This window comes from Macrobrachium rosenbergii, chromosome 1 (genome assembly GCF_040412425.1).
Source record: "Macrobrachium rosenbergii isolate ZJJX-2024 chromosome 1, ASM4041242v1, whole genome shotgun sequence".
Taxonomy (NCBI): domain Eukaryota; kingdom Metazoa; phylum Arthropoda; class Malacostraca; order Decapoda; family Palaemonidae; genus Macrobrachium; species Macrobrachium rosenbergii.
In genome coordinates this window covers 40723538-40746266 of record NC_089741.1, presented here as the reverse complement: position 1 = coordinate 40746266, position 22729 = coordinate 40723538, and the positions used below count along the sequence as shown (strand labels likewise).

The following is a 22729-nucleotide window of genomic DNA, read 5'->3' as shown; positions in this document are numbered from 1 at the left end:
CCTGGCCCAGATGACTCCAGTGGAAGACTCGCTCTACTCATGCATCCTATCCATCAACCTCCTCTATTATTCTCTATTATCCAGTCCAGTGACGTCATATAAGGGACCGTGGCACAAAGAGGGTCGGTGATGCTTCAACTCGGATTCCCATTGGCTGGAGGAATTCGCTTTGGACCAATCACGTCGTTCTTAGCCGTTCTTCTCGTCTGGTTAATGTTGCTCAACTCTTTTTTTTTTTTTTTTTTTTTAGAGTATTAGATTACGGAGATCGATCCCAGGTGGGAGAAACGTGTTAGGGCCGTTCTTGTTCTTGTTTTACACAAGCAGTGGATAATATATGTACGTGGTATTTAGTCGATTGTTTGCGTTGCAACTTGGGCGGAGAACAGCTAGAGGCTTGCAGTCGCATCCCAAAAGATTTGCTTAGATTTGGAGGTTAACGCCTGTTAGAGTCATTCCTTTTATGATGGAAAGTATAGTCAGATATATATATATATATATATATATATATATATATATATATATATATATATATATATATATATATATATATATACTATATATATATACTATATATATATGTGTGTGTGTATATTATATACTGTATATATTATATATATATATATATATATATATATATATATATATATATATATATATATATATATATATATATATATATATAACATATACATGTGTATATATCTAAGTATGTATTTCATGAGAGTGTACCGGATTACATTTGGAAGTATTTTTTAAAATCTATGATTTAGAAGTTTTTTTATAAAGTGAAGACTTTTTCAAGATCCTCTCTCCATATTACCATATTTGACATCGTGATCATAAAAATTGTCGTAAAACGTTTGAAATCGTATAAAAAAAACATTCCTACAAAGGAACCTTCTTCCCTAATTTTCTCTAGGAGATAGAAAATATAATTTATATCTGACACATCGAAACGTATCCTTGGCATTCAGAAATCCAATCTCTCTTCCATTCGAAAGGCAATGGAAAAAAAAAAAAAGTGTAATCTGATCATCTTTATGGAAAGACTTATATCGGAGGAAGGTTTTCAAAGTCGCCAGCGGCTGTTTTGACTCTCTACCAGAATGGGGCTTCGCGTCGTCACCAACTGTCGTCACGTAAAATTGTCGTTTATTATGTGTCGCTTATCAAGTGTCGTTTGTTTGTTTGTTATACGAAGAGTCCGCGAAGTGTCAGTGCGGTTGAGTTAAATGGATGATAGACTTGACGGAGTACCAAGGTTGATGTGATATATTTAATGAGTTGGCGGTTTCTTCCCATAGGATGTATTTTATTGTTTCTCTTTTTTTTTCCCAGGGGCGTTCCCCCCCCCCAACCATCCCTTGTGGGATGTCTTTCCTCACTTGGAGGAGTTCCTGCCCCTCATTTACAGACGTTTCCTTCATACAGGCGTCTTTATTTTCTACTTGTCACTTGTTCTTCCCACTCGACGTATCCCTACCTCAATTTTAAAGGTGTTTCATAATCCTCCCTGAGAGGTGTTCCGCAGGGAGGTTGCTTGTTGCCTTCCTTAAAGCATTTAATCGCCCCCCCTTTTTCCATGGTGAAATCCCCCTTCATTCCATGGTGATAACTCCCCTTCCCATGGTGAAATCCTCCCTTCATTCCATGGTGATAACGCCCCTTCCCTTCCCCTAAAGGCATCTGCCCAGTTCTAAAATTCCTCAAGAGTTGTCCCTCAAGGAGGTTGTCTGTTGCCTCCCGTAAACGCATTTAATCCCCCCCCCCTTTTTTTCCCATTCTGATAGCCCCCTCCTCCCCCCCTTCCCTGAAGGCATCTGCCCCCTTCTCCTGAAGGCATTCGACATTTCCCTGGTTCTTCATTTCGGAAGGTCATCCGTAAGGTAAAGTTTGCCTTCTCTTACCCACAAGAATGATATTCGTGACCTCATCTGGTATTGATTGCGTCATCGCAATGCGTTTGGGGAGAGAGAGAGAGAGAGAGAGAGAGAGAGAGAGAGGGGTTTTAGAGTGAAGATAAGGTTGTATTTAGATGTACTTTTTTGCTTTTTGAGAGAGAGAGAGAGAGAGAGAGAGAGAGCTCGCGGTTTCAGGATGAGGTTTAAGGTTATATTTACATGTACTTTTTTTTTAGAGAGAGAGAGAGAGAGCGCTCGGGGTTTCAGGATGCAGTTTAGGGTTATATTTACATGTACTTTTGTTATTTTTAAAAGAGAGAGAGAGAGAGAGAGAGAGAGAGAAAGAAACTGTTCCCCTCACAAAATGTGACATATCACTACGAAGATCAAATTGATTTTATTTCTTTTTTCATTTTTTTTCCATTTTCCTTCCCAGCGCATTTAGCCTCATATGGGTAAGGAGGCGTTAGTCTATGGGCCGTCCCAATTAGCATATCCTTTGTGTGGTCGTCATGTCTCTCTAAAGGTACGATTCCGTGCTCTTTGTACGGCGTTGCACGTGAGGTGCGTATCGCCCCTTGTCGGAGATGTGATACCTGTTCAATTTGGCCTTTGTAAATTAAGGCTTCCCCCCCCCCCTTCTTAAGTGATCCAGGTGGGGCATTTTCTTGATTTTTGGGTGAGCGGAGGTATTCATTGTGTTCTGTCACCTGTAGTCGATATTATTTTCTTTTATCATAACTGTGTAGTTCTGTTGATGAATATGTGTGTGATATGGCATGTTATACACACATATATTTACATATATATATATATATATATATATATATATATATATATATATATATATATATATATATATATATACAGTATATATATAATTATATGTATGTGTGTATGTGTATATATATATATATATATATATATATATATATATATATATATATATATATGCCTACGTTTATGTAATGATTATATACTGTCTGTAATAAATATATTTTGACCAGAAATATTAAGAACATCATGTTGTTGATCTATGTAAATTAAATTGATTAAAATTCGGCTTTTGAAATAACAAAATTACGTGGGAACCTAAATGTAATACAATTTTTTAATATTTGCATTTTTTTGCAGCTGATTTTGAAAAGCTGTGCTTACGTGGTGTATAAAGAAGATATTAAACTGTTTGTCAACTAATCAATTAATTGTTTATTTCATTTGTATATGTATGTATGTACATATGTATGTAATGTATGTACCTTAAGGTACCTCAAAAAACTCATGAGTGAGACTGCTAATAAACAAAGTTGCTTTGGCAAGCACAGTTGTTTTTTCTCTCTCTCGTAATGATGATATAAGCTCTATTTAAAGACACTGTGAGTGTGAGAACATTCTTGCTTGGCCAGGTAATACTTCATTGTCTCTCTCTCTCTCTCTCTCTCTCTCTCGTAACTTTGTTCATTGCTGTTCACATACAGTATTATTTACATTTTTAACTTCGCCCATTAATAACTCATAACTTTTGATCACTCTAATCACATATCATTTTATATTCATAGTCATGTCTCAGTTAAAAAAATTTTTTTGTCTCTCTCTCTCTCTCTCTCTCTCTCTCTCTCGTAACTGTGACCACTGCTGATCCCGTCTCCTTTTCAGCATTGTTAAACGTACTTCAGTTCAAGAAAAGCTTTTGAGAATATATTTCGTAACTGAGTCTCAGTTAAACTACTTAAGGAATTATACAATGAAACTGATTTATCCACCAGGAGTTAAATGTCTCAGTAGTTCTGTCATTGCAGTGCAAGTGAAAGCAAATTTTGACGATAAGAAAGTACTTTGCGAAGAGTTTCCTGAGAATGGTAGGTTTACCATGAGAGAGAGAAGAGAGAGAGAGAGAGAGAGAGAGAGAGAGAGAGAGAGAGAGAGAGAGAGAATGCCTATTGTGTCTTCTGTAATGCTAATGTTCTCATCCAGGCCCTGATTTTGAATTGATTGATATTTACTTCATCCAATTATTTTTTTGTGATTTGGTTGAAATTGGTTCAGTGATCGTGAAAAAGAAGAAGTCGAAGGTGTGATACATACATATACATGTATATATTTGTGTACATATATACATTTGAACTCTCTGTTCAGGCAGACTAAAAGATGAATTCCTGACAGACAGTTGGACTGACAGACAGGTAATAAAGCAGACAGACAAGTTGACAGACAAGGAGTCAAGCAGGCAGACAGTCAAGCAGACAGGCGGGCAGCCACACAAGCAGATGGACAGGCAGGCAAGCAAGCAGACAGTCAGACAGACTTAGGGAATTGAATTGTAATGACAGGTCGTCGTCACGCCTATACCTTTTCGCCGAGCGTTCCCACATTAAGACGATCCGTCACCGGAAATGAAATTACGGTACAGCTACGATACGAGTTGTATTATTAAGTGAAGAACATGGAGAGGGTATGTTGGGGGTGGGGGGAGGAGATGGGAGGGGGAGGGGGTGTTAAGTAGGTAGGGGGAGGGGGAGGAGGTATTTGTATTTTGTAAATTTAGGAAGCATATTACTTTTTAACTGGTTAGCTGTAAATGTTGAGCGATCTCATTGGGTTCCTCTCTCTCTCTCTCTCTCTCTCTCTCTCTCTGTGAAGGCTAAAGGTGGAGGGTTGTATATGTATATTGTGTAAATTCAGGAAGCACATAACTTGTTAACTGTATAATATGTTGAGCAATCTTGTATTGGGTCTCTCTCTCTCTCTCTCTCTCTCTCTCTCTCTCTCTCTCTCTCTCTCTTCGTAAACTGTAGGCACTAACTTGTTAGCTATGAATAAGTCACAATCATTTTATTGATTCTCTCTCTCTCTTCTCTCTCTCTCTCTCTCTCTCTCTCTCTGTAAATTCAGCAAGCACATAACTTGTTAGCTATATAAATATGTTGAGCAAACTTCTTTTATCAAGTTCCTCTCTCTCTCTCTCTCTCTCTCTCTCTCTCTCTCTCTCTCTCTCTCAAGATTATTCCCGGCAGTATATTGAATTCCTCGCCAGAAGGGGAGGCCAGAATTGAAAGGGGGAAGATTTTAATTTTAATATTAGAGGAGGATCGAGAACGGTATACGGTGGAAGAGAGAACCCCGACAGGAAGAAGAGGGAAGAACTAATAGGTGGAGAAAGGATGAGAAGAGATGAAAGGGGAGATAGTCTCTCAGGTAAGATAGAGAGATATCGAAGAAGAGAATATCTTAAGTTATGAGGTTGAATATTAACGGCGGGAGGAGGGATTACGGAGATTTTGATAACTATATAAAAAAAAAATAGAGAAGATTACTATCTTCCAGAGAAGGAAGATTATGTGTGAAAGGGAATTACTTTAGGTTCTTTGCAGAGGGCCTTCCTTAGGCCCTTGTTGCAACCCTTTCGTTCCTTTTACTGTCCCTCCTTTCATATTCTCTTCTTCATTCTAACTTTCCCAACCTCTGCTGACACCGATTCATAGCAAACTGCTTTGAGTGTTTTCCTCCTGTTACACCTGCCAAACCTTCTACTGTCACTCTGTTTCAAAGCTGATTGACCTCATAGGTCTCAGTAATTGGCCTTTGGCCTAAATTCTATATTCAATTCAATTCAATTCATAATACAACGAGAAGCAGTGAAATGGGAAGATTGTCTTTCAGAAAATACGTCACAAGTAAAATATTTATATTACAAGATTAAAAATATAAACTACAGAAAAGGGATTTTAAAAGTTTTTGATAACTAAGAGAAACAGGGAAGAATATTTTCCTAAAGAAGGAAGAATATTTACAAAAGGGAAGCATATCACAACGAGAAATGATGAAATGGGAACATGGCGCTTGTAAGTTAGGGGGCAGGCAAGGGTGGCACTTCCCGAAATCCTGAGGGATAATTTTATATATATAGTATATATATATATATATATATATATATATATATATATAATTGTTTTTTTAATCATTAAAGAAATGCAGGCGTTGATACTTGGTTTTAAATTGAATTAACCTCACTAGTCAAAAGGGTCAAAAGTGTTTGTCTTGTTTTGATACTGGAATTCACTCCACGTATGTATTATATTTGTCCCCACCTTCCCCTTGGGAAATATGTTGCGGCTGCCTCATGAATGGGAAGAGCTGTCTTTCAGGGAAGATACGTCACATAAAGTTTATCTCAGTTGAAATTACGAATGTGTGAAGTTGCGTCATTGGGAAAGAAATAAAAGTCGGTCTGTTATTAAATAGATTTTATGTAATCAACCGGAAGGAATCTTCGGGTTGAGGAAGCGGTGGGAAGGAGGATATGATACCGCTGGGAGGAGGAGAAGGAATAATGAGAGAGGAGAAGGAGGAGGAGGAGGAGATAGGGAAAATTAATACATACGACGGTGAGCGTTATTGAGGATGGAGGGAATGGAATAAAGGGAATGAAATTGTGTCGTAGGCTGATACTATGAGAAACTGATAATATGGATAAAAAGTAAAAATAATGTAATATTATATTATATATATAGAGATATATATATAGGATATATATATATATATATATATATATATATATAGAGAGACAGAGAGAGAGAGAGAGAGAGAGAGAGAGAGAGAGAGAGAGAGAGAGAGAGAGAGAGAGAGAGAGAGAGAGCATGCCATGGAAACGGTACACATGGTACTATTAACATCCCTGTCGCCATTAGAAAGGTTCCAAGGTAAAAGATTCCTGCTGGCGCTACATGTCTAATCTCTGCTCGTAATCGGGTTCACGCCCCTTTGCATATGGGTCCTCATGAGTCCTTCTCCGGCTTTTGGGTCTTTGGCGAAGGAGATTACGTCGTTTTCTCCGACAATTCTCTGGGGTATGTTCGTTCACGTGTTGTTAATATTCTGTTGGCTTGGTGATTGCAAGTGCGTGTGTATATGTGTATGTGTATATATATGTATATCTATATATATAAATATATAATATATATATTATTATATATATATATATATATATATATATATATATATATATATATATGTGTGTATATATATATATACCGTCATGTTGTATTTAATTTGCAGTTGAATTAATATCTTTGTAAGATGTTTTCTAAATCATATTGTAATTGACTTAACTAATTCTTGTTTTCTTTTTTCAATTTCAGGTAAGTGTGGCAATTAAGAATTCTTTGGCGTGCTGATGAGAAGGAACGTGACATTTGTGAGTAAATCATATATATTAACCAATTCCTGTGTGGTGGCTGATTTGTTGAAGATCTGATCGAAATCTAAATATAAGAACAGTTTTCGGTGACTTAACGAAATTGGTGCACAAGAAATTCAGTACATGTTATTAAAGTTGTTTAAAAGATGGGTCTGCTGAGCTGAAATGTTCCAAATTACAAAACTTCAGTAGATTCAGTTTTCAAAATGTTAAATGATATTAATGTATTCCCTGTTGATGTTAACGTCAGGTTGTAAAAGAATTTCTGTTATAAATACGTCCTTTTTTATGGGCGTTACTTTTTAAATCTGTAACTTTTTATTGATTTAAAAATTGTTTGTCACATGGAGAGATATATTGACTCAGTGGAAATATTATATTAGATTATTTTTTTAAATAAAATATTGATTTTTTTATTGATATCAAAAATATTTGTCACGAGGAAAGACATCGGCTTAATGAAAAGATTATATAAGAGATAATTGTTTTTTGTTAAATAATAATCAACTCAATGAAAATATTGAGATAATTTTTTTGTAATGAGATCTAAATTCTCTATTGATGTCAAAAATATTTTGTTACGAGGAGAGAAACCAACTTAGTGAAAAGATTATATAAGAGATAATTTTTTTTTTTTTCAAATAACAATCGACTTGAAAATATTATGATAATGTTTTTTGTAATGTGATCAAATTTTCTATTGATGTCAAAAATAATCGAAGATTAAATGAGAGATCATTTTTTCAAAATAATAATCGACTCAATGAAAAGGTTATGAGATTTTTTTTTTGTAATGTAATATAAGCTTTCTATTGATGTCAGAAATATATGTCACTTGTAGATACATCCGCTCTATGAAAATATTATATAAGTGAAAAATATTTTTGTCCTACAATATTAACTTTTTATTGATTTCAAAAATATTTGAAATCAACATTTGTCACGAGAAATACCAACTCAGTGAAAAGATTATGTAAGCGATATTTTTTTATCAACTGATATTGACATAATCTTTATAAGACACCAACTATGCAAAAGCGAGCAGGAATTATTTTTTAAAATACAATATAAACTTTCTATTGATGTCTAAAATATTATTTTGTCACGAGGAGAGAGACATCGACTCAATGAAAAGATTACATAAGAAATATTTTTATCGCCTAATATTTTTTAACATAATCTTTATCGACACCTACTATGCAAAAGCGAGCAGCTTCATTTTGGGCGTCGCAGGAATTAGGGCCATTAATGTAAACTGCCAGAGTTGTTACTTCACGTCTCCCAGCCCGAGGTCAACCCATGACTCTTTGTTTCCATTCTGGCGCGGTTTTTATCACGGTCGTTTTCACTCTTCGACGGTTTAATGAGGTTTCTGTCTTTTTATTTTATTAACCCTCCTCCTCCCCCTCCTAACAGAGATGGACGCAGTATATGTCTGTCTGTGTCGCTGTTTGTACACTGGATCTCGAAAATTATTCTTCCGTTTTTTTATTGTATATTTGTTTGTCTGAAATCACTGTCGATTCATTTTAAGGGAGAAATCTTAGAGTGCGGACTGAAGTAATACCTGTAAAATAATCCCTTAGAGTGAGAGGCTTTGCTTGTTTGTCTAGTAGATATCTCAGATTGCTATTGCATGGTTTCAAGGAAAAATTGTCCTGAGTGCTGACTGACCTAGTACCTGTAAAAAAAGTCCCAGGGTGATAATATGTAAGATTTTGGGTTGTTGGTTTAGGAAGATATAATTGTCAGCTTGCTTGCTTGTCTGTCACTGTATCCAAAGTAATTATAAGTTTTTTATTTATGTTTCTATTCAAACTTCAGCTTCTAAGTTCATATCCTGATTGTTGTCGTGATACAATTCTTTATATTTTGTATAAGTTGTTCATTTCTCCACAAAACTCCTCGTTAACCTTATGACCATTGTTTTGTAGATAATTGTATAATTAATTGACAGAGGTAATATTTATTTATTAAGTGGCCACATCGCTATTTTCAACAACACATCGCTCTAAGTCAATCGCTATTTTCTGAACCGAGGTTTACTTCTAGTTATCAGAAGCTTGCTTTCTGGCGAACACTAAAACCCAATTTGGGGAAAATGCCCTCCTCCTCCTCCTCCTCCTCCTCCTCCTCCTCCTCCTCCTCCTCCCTCCTCCTCCTCCTCCTCCTCCTCCTCCTCCTCCTCCTCCTCCTCCTCCATCCTCACACTGACTTTGCTCCAAATTGACGGTTGACAAAAGCGAAGCGGTAAGAGCGCCGTAATGCGTTTAGCCTTCAAGAAGAAGATTGTCAAACGGACGATTACGCTCTTGAATAGGAAGGACGAGACACCTACGTCCTCGAGTGGCGTGGAAGTCAATTATTGCATGTTTGCGTTTTTATTCTTGCTTGTTTTTTTAACTTGTTTGTTTATTTGTTTATTTATGTTTTTATGTGTGTGGTTATTTATTTGTCTATATATATTTATATATAAAATAAATATATACTGTATATGTATATGTGAGTCTGTGTTATATATTTATATATATTTATATTTACATATATAAATATATATATATATATATATATATATTTATATATATTTATTTATATATATATATATATATATAATATATATATATATATATATATATATATATATATGTATATATATATTTATATATTAAATATATTTATTTGTATATATATAGAAAATATGTACATATATTTATTCATATTTATGTGTATATATTACATATATATCTATATTTATTTATTTTTTACATTTATTATATTTATTAATTCATTACCTTCCAAAATTATCATAAGGTGAGCCTGGTTTGAAGTAGATATTTTGAATCTTGTAAACCAAGTTATGGTGTTTGGTTTATAATAAATATCCAGTAATATGGTCTATATAATTATAGCAGATATATAATAGATTATTGATATATGATAAATACTCGGTAATTATTAATAATTAATCTTGCACTGAAAGCCGGTAGATAATTATTTCTCCAGCTGATATTTATTTGCTGTGTAGTAATTTAAATCATGTTCCTGATAAACAACACAATTAAAACTGCATTTTTTTTACCTGATTGAAAAAGTAATCTATCGCATTTCAATCTCATCAAGATAGGATGATAAAACAATTAAACTTAATTTTTTATCTAGATGAATAATGACTTCCATCCCATTTGAATGATGATAAAACAATTAAAACTTCTGCTTCATTTTTTTATCTAGATGTATAATAACTTTCATCACGTTTGAATCTCGTTAAGGCAGGGCTTTTTCATGTCATCAGGAATAGAAAGAATAAAAACAAATTTATAATTAAGATAAAGTAACAGTCCACAAAAAAAGAATTAAACTCAGTCCCATTAAGATTAGAGGCATCATTGTTCTCCGAAATTCGAATCCATCTGGGTTTCAACATGGCTGAGGTATGTGATGTCATGACGTGGGAATGCACCAGAGAGTTCCTATTATTCCGTTGGGAAGTGGGGATTCTAAATTTCCATCTCCCCTCCTCCAGGGGAAAGAGGCGGGGTCGGTGTTCCCCCTGCCAGGGCTCTTTAAAAAAAAATGCTGTGGAAGCGGGGTATGATAGCAGCGTTTGCTGTGCTTGTTCCCTCGGGGTGCTGTGTATGGGAATTGAATCAGAGAGAGAGAAGAGAGAGAGAGAGAGAGAGAGAGAGAGAGAGATTAATTGAGATAGTAGCGTCGATTGTTTTGCACAAGGAGAAAGATAAATTGCCGAATCGATGGTGTAACAATGTAAGGTAGATTAAAACCATTTTGGAGAAGGCTGTAACTCACAGAGAGAGAGAGAGAGAGAGAGACAGACAGAGAGAGAGAGAGAGAGAAGATTAAGATGAGATTTACTCGCTGATTTTATTGTAGATAGAGATTTCTGAGAGAGAGAGAGAGAGAGAGAGAGAGAGACAGAGAGGGAAGAGAGAGAGAGAGAGAGAGAGAGAGAGTTTTGTAACACTTGTGAGAGATAAATTGCCGAATCGATGAGAAACATTTTGAGAGAGAGAGAGAGAGAGAGAGAGAGAGAAATTAAGATGAGATTTATCGCTGATTTTATTGTAGATAGAGATGTTTTGTAACACTGTGAGAGAGAAACATTTTGAGAGAGAGAGAGAGAGAGAGAGAGAGAGAGAGAGAGAGAGAGAGATCAAGAACGTTATGTTTTTCAAAGATATGAATTTTGTAACATTGTGGGGACTGAAATATTTGAGAGTAGAGAGAGAGAGAGAGAGATCACAGAACGAGAGAGAATTTTGAGAGAGAGAGAGAGAGAGAGAGAGAGAGAGAGAGAGAGAGAGATTTCTCACAGAATGTATTGTTAGCAGAGATATGAATTTTGTAACATTGTTGGGCAGAAACATTTTGAGAGAGAGAGAGAGAGAGAACGTCAGACGTGACACATCACACCTTCAAAAAAAAAATGCAGAACCAGCCTCCTATGATGACACAATCAGGTGAAAAATTGCTTCCTTAACTTGAATCCAAAGTATAAAAAAATACCTCTTAAGATGATTTATATCACTCCTGATCTCTCCATTCGCCGAGAGGAAACTCAGCTTCTTAATGCAAATATATGACAGTGTCTTTCGGGCCGAGAGAATAAATCCCTGGCGTTGAGTACATAAATCATTGAGCCTAGTAATAAATTTCACTGGTGGGGGAGGGGAGAATCATAAACTTAAATCTGTCCTGTGATTGTGAAAGGAATGGCCCTGTAGATGTCTGTCTTATATACATTTCAATTCTGAGAGCAGTTTGAAATTCTAGCTTTCTCTCTCTCTCTCTCTCTCTCTCTGGTAGACATCAAAGGTGCCTCACACTGAGGGACCTGGGGCAACCTGAACGAACTGTGTTGTCTCTCTCTCTCTCTCTCTCTCTCTCTCTCTCTCTCTCTCTCGCATGCAAATTGACTGATTTGATAGGGGAACACAGCGCCGCAGATTGATGATGAAATATTCTGCAAATTGATGATGGAGTATGATGGAATGTCTTGCTAATTGATGTAACAGCTCGCGTGCGGATTGAAAGATAGAATATTCTGGAAATTGAAGGATGAATATTTTGTAAACTGCTGACGCCCTTTTCTGCAGAGTGGTGAAGTCATATTTGGCGAATATTGATGAACTATTCTTCAAATTGTTGAGTGGATATTCTCGGTAAATTGATGGCAGGATATTCGGCAAATTGATGACGGTGGAATGTTTTGCGAATTGTTGACCGAGTATTGTGGATATTATTTTTTGTGAATTTTTATTTCGATATCTGTTAAAAGTCTGTTTATTTTGAAATATTGTGAAGTGCTTTGCTCATAGTTTATCAGATTTTTGTGTGTATATAAATACATATATATACAGTACATATATGTATATATACATATATATATTATATATGTATATATACACACATATATATTTATATATTTATATAAATACGTATAAACATATACAATGTATGTGTGTGCGTATGTGTAAAAATGCTTTTCCGGTCACTTGTAAAAGATTATATAAGAAAATTTCAAAAATATAGATTTTGATAAACCCGTATCTTTCCGATCAGCCATATTAGAGGCATGCTTTTATCAACAGCGGTCAAGTTAATAATAATAATAATAATAATAATAATAATAATAATAATAATAATAATAATAAAAACAACATCATGGCCAGCACTACATAGAAACATTATCAAGCCCCAGTCATCCACATCACTCCAATACTACCAAAATCTCACAGCTAGCATTTTACGCGAATTTATATATTCACTCTTTCTGAAAAGTCGGTCTCGACGGAGAGCGAAAATTATTTATGGAGTGCAGTTTTCCAGCGCGGGCAGCAGATAACAAAATTTTGGGACATTTTTAGCCTCCGGCTCTGGAAAACCTTCAGATTCGGTGAGAGGAACTTCTGCTCGAAAGAGATAAAACCCCCATAACACGGTGGTTGGCAGTGGCACTGTTGGTTCTGGCACTGGTGGCACTGTTGGTGGTGGCGTCACTGTTGGTGGTGGTACTCTTGGTAGTGGCACTGTTGGGGATGACACTGGCGTCACTATTGTGGTGGCACTCTTGGTTGTGGCACTGTTTGGAGTGGCACTGGTGTCACTGTTGGTGGTGGTACTGGTGTCACTATTGGTGGTGGCACTGGTGTCAGTGTTGGTGGTGGTACTGGTGTCACTGTTGGTGGTGGCGCTGGTGTCACTGTTGGTGGTGGCGCTGATGTCACTATTGGTGGTGCACTGTTGGTGGTGGCACTGATGTCACTCTTGGTGGTGGCACTGTTGTCACTATTGGTGGTGCACTGTTGGTGGTGGCACTGGTGTCACTTGGTGGTGGCACTGGTGTCACTCTTGATGGTGTCACTGTTGGTGGTGGCACTGGTATCACTATTGGTGGTGGCATTGTTGGGGGTGGCACTGGTGCTGGTGGTTGGTGCCAGGCACTGATGGATGGCACTGTCCCCTCCCCCTCCGTCACTGGCATCCTGACTTCAACTTTAGGGTATTTAATTTTTTTCTGAACGGAAGAGGTTCTGGGAAGGCGGGGGTGTTTTAGGGTTAACACACTCCCCCTGCCTCCTGGACATTCTGACTTCAACTTTAGGGTGTTTATATATTTTGGAAGGGGGATGGGGCAGGAGAGGAGAGGAAGTAGGGGGAAGGGGTGGGTTACCCTTTGCAGCTGAGATCTAGGGCAGAGTAGGAGTGAAGCAGATTATTGTACTTTATTTATTTATTATATATTTATTATTTATTTATTTATCTATTTATCTATATATTTTATTTATTATATATACTTATTTTTTATTTTACTATCTATTTATTTATTTTTAAACCAAAATCAAAGTGTTAGTTGGTTGTTGTATTGGGAGGACCTCTTTACCATGAAAGACAGGTCTTGTGGATTGGTCTGGATACAATGAATTTTCATTTTTGTAAGGATTTTGATGATTTTTTTTGTGCAAGTTCATGCAAATTAATCAGTCAGTCAATCATTCTTCAAACAAGTGAGACGTCAGACGTCAATAATTATTTTTACTCTATCAAGTCAAAAAAAGGTTGATGTTTAGGATTGTATTTCAGCATTTCAGTGGAATATTTCTAGTGTGAGAATGTATAGGTGTGAAATGTGTTCAAAAAAGTTATTTTTAATATTTTATTGATCCTAAGAAATTTATCTTTAATATTTTATAGACACTAAGAAATTTATCTTTAATATTTTATAGATCCTAAGAAATTTATCTTTAATATTTTATAGATCCTAAAATTTATCTTTAATATTTTAGGACCCTAAGAAATTTATCTTTAATATTTTATAGTTCCATGAGTAACCTCACGTACCCAAACCAGCATTGGCTGATTGGCCTTCTAGTCTTCGTCCCATATATACCATAACATCCAGCCTTTGGTAATAATAATAAGTAATCAAATGAATCCATTGTTGTCGGGCTGCCTAGGTACCTCACTTCCTCCGGCCTCAATTGGCTTGCAAAGTGAATTCGGGAGGACCTCCCAGGGACGTCAGGGGTCGCCGCAATTAATCTTTCCTTTGAGAAATGCCAGCCTGCTGCCCGGGCTAATACGGAGACACCCTGAATTATTAATGAGATTTGAGAGTTCAGTGAGCCTGTACTGTCTTAACTTAGCTCCCTCTCTCCTCTCTCTCTCTCTCTCTCTCTCTCTCTCTCTCTGATCTTGATCTTGTTCTTCCATGATTCCTCCTGCTCCTCCTCCTCCTCCATCTTTCTTTGCTTTCTCTTCTTCTTGTTCTTAAACCTTTCTCTTCCTTTCACCTGTTCCCACTTCCTCTTTCTCTTTCTCTTCATCTCTTCTACTTCCTTACCCCTTCCTACTCCTGCCCTTCTCCCTCCTTTCCCCTCCTCCTCCCCTCCCCTCCCCTTCTCCATTCGAACTCGTATTAGTTGTTGTCTTCCTCCTCCTCCTCCTCCTCCCTCCTCCTCCTCCTCCTCCCTCCTCCTCCTCCTCCTCCTCCTCTTTGCACTTTTTCTTGACTTCCTCTTCGTCTTCAGGTCCTCCATTTTTTTCATCTCCCATTTCCGTTGTTCTTAACCCTTCCCCTTCCCTCACGTGTTCCTATCTCTTCCTCCTGCTTCTCTTTCTGCTGATCTCTCCCACTTCCTTATGACTTCTTCTTCTCTTAATTTCTATCCAACTCCCTCCTTCTTCCTCCCTCCCTCCCTCCTCCCCCCTCCTCCCTCCCCTCTCCACTCGAACTCTCATTCGTTGTCTTCCTCCTGTCAAAATTATGAAGATGGATGGCTCCGCCTACGCACGTCCGCCATCATTCATCTCGATTATATTTTGGCTTTGTTAGACGTTAGACGATTAGTGATGGACAGTTTGTGTGTGTGCGTGTTCCGTAATAACGTTATTGACAGTGGTTTGATCTCGTGAATTTTTCAGTTTTCTGTAAAAGAAAACTATTGTGACGGCTTTGTTCGTCCGTCCGCGCTAATTCTTGTCCGCACTTTTCTGTCCGCACTTTTATCTGTCCGCACTTTTCTGTCCGCTCAGGTCTTGTTGCTGAGGCTGGAGGGCTGCAAATTGGTATGTTGATCATCCACCCTCTAAAACATCAAACATACCGAATTGCAGCCTCTAGCCTCAGTAGTTTTTATTTTATTGGTTGTTGCACTATAATCTTTGTTTCCGGCAAAGTGAAACATAGGCCACCACGGCCGGCTGAGAGTTTCATGGGCCGCGGTTCATACAGCAATACCGAGACCGCGAGATAATCTATTTTCGGTGGCTCCTGATTATGCGCTGTACAGAAACTCGATTGATGCCACATTTTTTACTTGTTTTAGTAGTCGTTAAAAAGAGAAGATAATTATAGTCACTTTTATTTCCGTAGATCTTAAGTTTGTTGTAGAAAAATATGGTATTATATTTCGATTTAGCACTATACTTTTTTTTTTTACAACATTTAATATGGTAATCGGTATTTATGGCTTTCAAATTTCGATTGTTTTGCAATTATTATGTGCTTGCAACTTACATATTTTACCGTAATGCTAATTACTGTATATTGGAATTTTGTGTCGGTTCGACTTTAGCGCAGAAAACATTAGAAATTTCTGTATATTTTTGGGGGTAATGAAAAACTATTTCGCTGTTTTTAATGTTAATTAAAAAAAAGCCATTTCTGACCACCGAAATTATCGGTTATCGGAATGAAATCGCTATCACACGAGTGGTCAAAACTACAAGACGTAATTGCAAGAAATAATTTAAAAAATAGGACATTTCATACAACCACGTTCGTGACTGCTATCATAGGAAAACAATTCGAGTATCGAAATTTTGGAATCTACTCTTAATGTGTGTGTGTGTGTGTGTGTTTTTTTGTTTTTTTTTTTTTTTAGGAAATCGGCAGAAACATTAGATGATCTGGGTGGGCATTTCATGGTAATGCTGGCATTACGGTGCCGGCATTACGGTGTCATATCGGAATAGATTAAATGCCCAAAATCGTAGCAGATTATCCTTGTCCGTTTGTGGCATGGCACCTTTATATCTTTTGCTTGAGGGAATCGTGTGTATATAATCAGTAAATGCCTCAAATATTTTTAGGAAGGGTTTTAGTTTTCTGTAAAAGAAAGCTATTGAGATTGCTATTTGTCTGCCCGTCCGCCCACGGATCTCAAAAACTACTGAGGCTAGTGGGCTGCAAATTGGTATGTCGATCATCCACCCTCCAATCATCAAACATACCAAATTGCAGCCCTCTAGCCTCGGTAGTTTTTATTTTATTTATGGTTAAAGTTACCCATGATTGTACGTCTGGCACCGCTATAGGTGCCAACAACACAGGCCACCACCGACCGTGGCTGAAAGCTTCATGGATCTTTTATACATGTAAATAATGATTCTTCTGTGCAAGTAAATAATGACTCTTTTATGTATGTAAATGATGAATCTTTTATATATATGTAAATAATGAATCTTTATACATGTAAATAATGAATCTTTTATACATGTAAATAATGACTCTTTTTATGTATGTAAATGATGAATCTTTTATATATTTGTAAATAATGAATCTTTATACATGTAAATAATTACTATTTTGACACAGGTTTCAGCCTAGTGGCTCCTCTAATTTTTATGTACATGTTTAAAGTGGCCTAATGTCAAAAGGCCACAGAGAGAGAGAGAGAGAGAGAGAGAGAGAGAGAGAGAGAGAGAGAGAGAGAGAGAGAGAGAGATTCCCACCACACGAACAATAGGATTGCCGCCATTGACGAAAGGTGCTGTAAAAGGCACCTTGCAGAATGGCGGTGGCTAACTGCTCGCGTGCGCGATTGGGCTAAGCAATTTCCCGTTTTCTTTTATTGCGAGGTTAAGATGGGGGCTTCAGATGGCGCTCTTCTTTCCGTTCGTACGTCTGCCCGTCTATTCATTCTCTCTCTCTCTCTCTCTCTCTCTCTCTCTCTCTCTCTCTCTCTCTCTCTCATTTTACTGAAGTTATTTGTTTCCCTTTAGAATATGGTAGTATACTTCTCTCTCACTCTCTCTCTCCATTTTACTCAGGTTACTTTTTCCCTTTAGTATATAGTAATATTACTCTCTCTCTCTCTCTCTCTCTCTCTCTCTCTCTCTCTCTCTCTCTCTCCTCCATTTTACTCAGGTTATCTCTCTCTCTTCTCTCTCTCTCTCTCTCCATTTTACTCATGTTATTTTTTCCTCTAGAATATGGTAATATTACTCTCTCTCTTAGCTGTAGTATTTAGTAATATTAATCTCTCTCTCTCTCTCTCTCTCTCTCTCTCTCTCTCTCTCTCTCTCTCTCTCTCTCTCTCAGGTTATTTTGTACCTTTAATATTTCGTAATACTGAATTACTTCTCATTTCTTCCCCTTGTGTAGTAACCTTATTAAATTTTTTTCAAATTCCCTCTTTACATATTGAGTAATTTTATTTTCCATCAAACTTTTTTAGTTTTCACACTTTTCACCTTTTCTTCCCCTTCCCTTAAATCGATTTCCACCCCTTTTACTTCCCTTTAAAAAGTAACCCCTTTTTCCCTTTCCTTTTTCCCTACTTTTTTCCCTTCTCAAATCTTCTTCTTTTTTCCGCCATATACTTGTAACCTTATGTCTGCAACTATTTTCATAAAAGCAGCTTTTACTTATTTTCCCCTTTGTCACTTCTACTCATTATCCACCTCCCCTTCTCTCCTCCTTTTCATTTTCCCCTCATTTTTTCCCTCAAAATTATTCCCCCTCTCCTAGCGTTCCTTCATGGGAATTCGGTGTCGTAGATTGATAGGATGATGCCGAAATAATTACTATGTTAATTAATCAGTTTATTTTTATATTTTATTTTATTAAATTATTTTCATAATTTTATTAATTATTTAATTTTTTTAGTTATTTAAAAATGTGTTTATTTAATTATTTATTTATTTACTCTGGTTGGCTGAGCATTTGGAGGGCTCACTGGCACTGTAAACTTGTGTGGGGGGGGGAGGAAAGGGGGCGATCCCCTACTACTTAAAGATGCTTGTGTAAAGATGGGTTTGGTTGACTTAGGTTATGGTAGGTTATAATCAGTAATTAGAGTCCCTGTTCTTCTTTATTGATGCTTATTTCTTTATTTATCGTTATTTTGGAGTCTTCTTTTTTTTTTTATCATTGTCGTTGTTATGTGTTTTTTCTCATGTCAAACTCATTTACATATGTGGGGAAAGGGAAACTACAGAATAATTATAAATGATAACAGTACCATTATTCATATGAAAACATAACTTTTCTTTCTCTTATTTTGCTGAGATTAGATGGCAGAATTGTACTTCAATTATTCTCTTGTTTTGGGTAATAAACTGTGATGAAGACCCTTTTTGGCGTTTGCAGAATGTACTATCAAAAATATACTTATTCTATAAGAAACTCTCTCTCTCTCTCTCTCTCTCTCTCTCTCTCTCTCTCTCTCTCTCTCATCCGATCATTTATCAGTTAAAGACAATTACTCACTTACTGTTTAATCAGTGTCTTACTTCACTCTACTGTTTAATCAGTGTCTCTCTCTCTCTCTCTCTCTCTCTCTCTCTCTCTCTCTCTCTCTCTCATAATTCACCAGTTAAAGACAATTACTTCGCTCGATTGCTTAATCAGCGTCTTCATCTCTCTCTCTCTCTCTCTCTCTCTCTCTCTCTCTCTCTCTCTCTCTCATCTGATCATTCACCAGTTAAAGACAATTACTTCTCCCGACTGTTTAATTAACCAGTGTGTCTTCATCTGTTCAATCGGCCGGATCCTCACCTGTTTATGTTGAGGCGGTGTACCTGTTTGCACTGAGGTAATACCAGGTGCAATTGCAGTAATGGCACGCACGGACGTTGATCATGTTTGCCATTCGACTCTGATTAATGATACGTCTGTTTGGATCGACGCCTTTTGATGTAAAGCTTTCCTTTCGACGGAGGTCGATGGTGAGAACGGAGGGTAGAAAAAGAACGGGTGTTACAGGGCGTCTTCATGACGGGGTGGGGGGAGGGGGGGTCCGTCTGAGGGTGATGGTTTTATTTTTGGGGGGGATGGTGATCGGGCGATAATAGTAAGGAATTTTAACAAGATTACTATTGTCACATTTTGGTTTTGGATGTATATATAACCTTGTTTTTTTTTATTTTTTCATTTATTGTATGGGGTAGCCTTCATGAATGAATTCCTAAGAAATATTAAGTTTTTGTAATCTTGTATTTATGTATGTGTGTGTATATATGTATCTATTTAAATACTAGTTGTTTTTTAATTGCAAATTTCCCGCATAACTAAATAACAAGAAGTATCTATTAGTCTCATTTATTCTCCTTCTTTAGGTTGATTGACTGATTGATTTGTTGTCATAATTTGGCTTTGCATCAACCTTTTGACATTGGTGTCTTTTTTGTCTGTGTATGTATGTATGTATGTATGTATGTATGTACGTACGTACAGAGTCGACGTCCACACACCACTCACTGAATGAAAAGCCTTTCCTCTCTTATTGACCTTAGAGACCTTAAAATGGCCATAAAGATCGCCGATAGCCGTGAGGTTCGCCAGAGAAGGACCTATGACACATAATCCCTTCAGTCGAATTTAGCGCAGAAAACCAAAGGAAATCCACCCTTATGTACCGAGTGGCTTAGCTTTATATTGCTGGAGGTAACGGTCACGAAAGATAAGTCCGGTCCATTTCGGTGCTTTTAAGAATTACTTAATTTTCTATTAAAAGGTGTAAAAACGGTCTTGGAGCGAAGTGATTTTTGTCCGGAGCGATTTATGGAGAGTTTAGGAAAGGTGATTCAGTTCCTTCAAAATGATCAATAAATGAAAGAATTAATATGATATTCTAGCTTGAATTATCTTGATAGATTGCAGTAATATGATGTTTTAGCTAGAATTATATCAATAGATTGTAGCTGTATGATATTTTACCTCGAATTACATCAGTGGGTTGTAGCAATATGATCTTTTAGCTTGAATTGTATCAATAGATTGTAGCAATATATTTTAGCTTGAATTATATCAATAGATTGTCGTAATTAATATTTTAGCTTGAATTATATCTATAGATTGTAGTAATACGATATTTTAGCTAGAATTATGTTAATAGATTGTAGCAATATGATATTTTGGTTAGAATTATGTCAGTAGATTGTAGTAATGTGATATTTTTGCTTGAATTATATCAGTAGATTGTATTGGGAATATGTTGTGACGAATAGGTGCTGATATAAAGAAATAATATGTTCTTCTTTGCTTCTTAACAAATTGGCTGAAAGATCTTAAGAATTATTTTCTCTGTGAATTATTATTATTATTATTATTATTATTATTATTATTATTATTATTATTATTGAAAGTGAATGTGATAGAATAAGCAATATATGATTATTCTGAAGCTTCCAGTGAATAGAGAAAAAATAAGCATAGCTGAGTACTTATATAATTAACATCAAATATCAAATCATGTATTATTCAGCTGCCAAAGTAAATAAATAAGGAATAAATAAGTAAATAAAGAAATAGAAATATAATAAAAATACAATTTGCTTAAATGTATCTTTGAGATATTCATTACATACGTTCACAAAGTTTTTTTTTTTTATTTCGGAGATAGAATTAAATTCCTTTTTATGCATAGTTTACGGGCTCAAGGGTAATAATAATAAGTCATTTTAGTTCTTATATAAAGCAAGATCGTACTTGGCAGAGCGTGGAGATCGTAGTCATTTTAATTTCAGGGATGGACACGGAGAAAATTGAAGATTTTTTTTTATTTATTACATTTTTTTTTCTTGATGGTTGGAAATGCTGTTACGTGGTAGAGTACTATGTTTATATTCGCTTTTGTTTCACGCTTATTCTTATATCTTTATTTGATGGCGTGGGTCCGGGGAATAATGTTTTAATCAGATAGATGTTAAGGTTATTTGCATATCTTGTTGTTGTTAATAATTTTTGTGGTGTATTTTTATCAGAGTGGTTTCATTTCTCGCTGAGTTGGAATGGCGTAAGTTAATTTTGCTCCTGGATATTGAATATGTTAACACTGCGTGGTTTTAACTAAATATATGTATGGATGTATGTATGTATATATGTATACATATATATGTATGTGTATGTATAAGTGTATGTATGTATTCGAAGATGTTGTTCTCTTCATATCTGCGTAAGGTTTCTTGCAATATATTTTATTATGATTTTCTTATTAAAATGAACATAATGTGTGTATGTATATATATATATATATATATATATATATATATATATATATATATATATATATATATATTTATTTATTTATTTATATACATATTTGTATATTTATATATATTTGTCTATATATATAATTATATATATAATATATTGTATATGTATGTGTGTATATATGTATACATGTGTGTGTGCGTGTTTATGTATGGATGTATAGAGCGAGAGAGTTAAAAGAGTTCGTCCTTGTGTTGTAAGTTGCCCTCCCAGATCTTGATATAAATCGTGGGCGAACAGAATTAAGATTGCCTAAGAGATTGGCACCCCAAGAACTTTCTGAATTGAAAGGGAGGTATTTCTTTTTTTATTAACCTCTTTACGTGTTTTATGAGGGCCGTGTATGTACTTTTCCCTAAGCATATGGGATCGTAAGTTGCCAACTGCGCTGTGTTATTTTATCTAGCCATTGGAAAGTCCTTGAAATACAATCATTTCATTTGCAGTGTATAAATAAATACGTTTTTAATGTCATTGTAAAGTTCACTGAGATAGGATAGTACTCTTTGGTCTCTCTCTCTCTCTCTCTCTCTCTCTCTCTTTTACGTTCTCTTTCTCTCTTTCTCTGTTTGGTAATGTCTCTCTCTCCATTTTACTTCTCTCTCTCCATTTTTTTACCTTTAGTATTTGGTAATCTCTCTCTCTCTCTCTCTCTCTCTCTCTCTCTCTCTCTCTCTCTCTCTCCATTTTACTCAGGTCATTTTTACCTTTAGTATTTGGTAATATTACTCTCTCTCTCTCTCTCTCTCTCTCTCTCTCTCTCATTTTACTCAAGTTATTTTTTTACCTTTAGTATTTGGTAATATTACTCTCTCTCTCTCTCTCTCTCTC

At 36.0% G+C, this 22729-nt stretch overlaps 1 protein-coding gene across 1 annotated transcript; it reads right to left on the bottom strand.

Moving 5' to 3' along the window:
* Positions 1–12927: 12927 nt before the first annotated feature.
* LOC136840272 (uncharacterized) lies at positions 12928–13603 on the bottom strand. Its single transcript, XM_067106929.1, has 2 exons — positions 13409–13603; positions 12928–13359 (listed from the first exon to the last, which is right to left on the bottom strand). The coding sequence occupies exons 1-2, from the start codon at positions 13601–13603 to the stop codon at positions 12928–12930; spliced, it is 627 nt and encodes a 208-aa protein (XP_066963030.1).
* Positions 13604–22729: the final 9126 nt, after the last annotated feature.